The sequence below is a fragment of the Pediculus humanus genome, genomic scaffold, assembly GCF_000006295.1.
Source record: "Pediculus humanus corporis 1103172108299 genomic scaffold, whole genome shotgun sequence".
NCBI classification, from domain to species: domain Eukaryota; kingdom Metazoa; phylum Arthropoda; class Insecta; order Psocodea; family Pediculidae; genus Pediculus; species Pediculus humanus.
In genome coordinates, this window is record NW_002987868.1 from 1,748 (window position 1) to 3,725 (window position 1,978).

At 24.8% G+C, this 1,978-nt stretch overlaps 1 protein-coding gene across 1 annotated transcript; it reads left to right on the top strand.

Annotated features, from left to right (window-relative positions):
- The first annotated feature begins 1,000 nt into the window (after positions 1–1,000).
- Positions 1,001–1,978, top strand: Phum_PHUM565290 (uncharacterized protein). Its single transcript, XM_002431977.1, has 4 exons — positions 1,001–1,034; positions 1,156–1,227; positions 1,318–1,719; positions 1,785–1,978. Exons 2-4 carry the CDS (start codon positions 1,161–1,163, stop codon positions 1,820–1,822), a joined length of 507 nt encoding a protein of 168 aa, XP_002432022.1. The 5' UTR covers positions 1,001–1,034; positions 1,156–1,160; the 3' UTR covers positions 1,823–1,978.

Sequence of the window (1,978 nt, forward strand, 5' to 3'; positions counted from 1 at the left end):
ATTGTTTTGTTTAATTAATTAAATATTTACATGTTATATAAATTTTTTAAACGTTGTTTATCCATGTCATAAAATTGTTAAAAATTTTTTTTGTTTTGTTTTTTTTTTTTTTTTCCTTGTTGTTTTTGTTTAAAATTTTTCAAAAAATTATTTTTTAAAACTTTAAAATTATTTCATAAAAACTTTTGTGTTAATTAAAAAAAAAAAAAAACAAAAGGAAAATTCTCATCAATCACCACAACATAAAAAAACTTGTTGTAAATGATTTATTTAAATAATTTTAAATAATATTAAATTTTTTTATATAAAATAAAACTAAAGATTATTATGTTTCTAAATTGTAAAAAAACAAAAACAACAAAATTATTATGTTTCATCATGACTTTTGATTTTGATGAGAGAAAACATAATCATTGACATCATTTTAATTATACCTTAGTAAAAAAAGATAAGCCATTTTTTATACACAGGCTTATAATTTTTTTTTACTTTTATTATTATTTGATTTTGGATAAATAATAAAACTAAATTAAATGTTAATAATAATTACCTTTGTTTATAATAATCAAAGGATATTTAAAAAGTTATAACAAATTATAGTAAAAGTTTTTTGTCATCTCACCTTTGAAACAAAACAAGAAAAATATTTGATTGTTATGTGTATGTGTTCATGTTGAGAAAAATTATATTTTTATGAGGAGCGAGGGGGGAGGGGGTATATTTATAATATTGTTTAAATGAATTGTATAAAGACTGTTAACTTTAAATTTAACCGTTTTTTTTTTGTTTTACTGTAGGAATTTTCTGAATTGTCTTCGTAAGGTCAAATTAAATACCTTTTTATTTAAACATTGCTGATAGATAAGAAATGAAAAAATAAATTTTCCTTTTTTTTTTTTTTTTTTTTAGAAGTTTAAATAACAATTCAAGGGGAATATAAATATTCGGTGAAAATACACGAGAGACTTTAATTTTCGTGTGACAGCCTTTTAAGTTACTCAAATTTAAAATAAAAAAGTTTTATAAACCAGCAGGTAGCAAATTTTATTTTATTATTATTATTATTTAAAGTGTTTTATTAAGTGTGGGCGTTGATGATAATTTTTTAATTTTATATTTTTATCAACATTTAAAAAATTTTTATTTTTTTTCTAGGAAAGATGATGAAATTAATTTTTGTTGTGTTGGCAGCCATTGGATTGGCTCAACAAAGCATTGCTCAAGATGGTTATTATTTTTATTATTATTTTTTATAATTTTTTATTATTATTTAAATATTTTAATAATGTGATTTTTTTTTGTTTTTTGGGTCAGAAGTACCAGTTGTGGATGTTCAAGATGTTCCAGTTGGTGGCGTACCAGTAGTACCTGGAGTACAAGTTGTTCCTGAAGTACCAGTTGTTCCAGATTTACCAGTCGTACCACTTCCAGCAGAACCATTGGTCCCAGTCGTACCAGTACAACCTGAAGAACCAGAAGTTCTTGTACCTGTTGTTACATTGGAACCAGCCGTACCAGAAGTACCAGAAATGTTTCCATTTGGTGTTTGCCCAGATGAAGATTTACTCGAGCCAACTTACTTAGCCGATATGAAAAACTGCAGCGTTTTCTACCAATGCGTACACGGAGTACCATACAGGTTCGAATGCAGACTTCCTTTGGAATTTAACCCTGTTCTTAACGTTTGCGACTTTCCCTACCGTTCTGGATGCCTTTTCAGTAAGTATTTATTATTATAAAAAAAGAAAATTAACCATACTAAAAAAATTTCCCTTCATTTTCAGAGGTTCCCGTTTTGCCTCCAGTTCAAGTTCTTAACTAAATACTGAACAAATTTATTACTCTCGTATAATTTACAAAAAAAAAAAGCAACGATCAAATATTTAAAAAAAAAAATTTTCATTACAATTTATTATTCTCATGTAAATTTATATTTTGGAACATAAAACACAAATTTTACATCAATAAACGACATTTT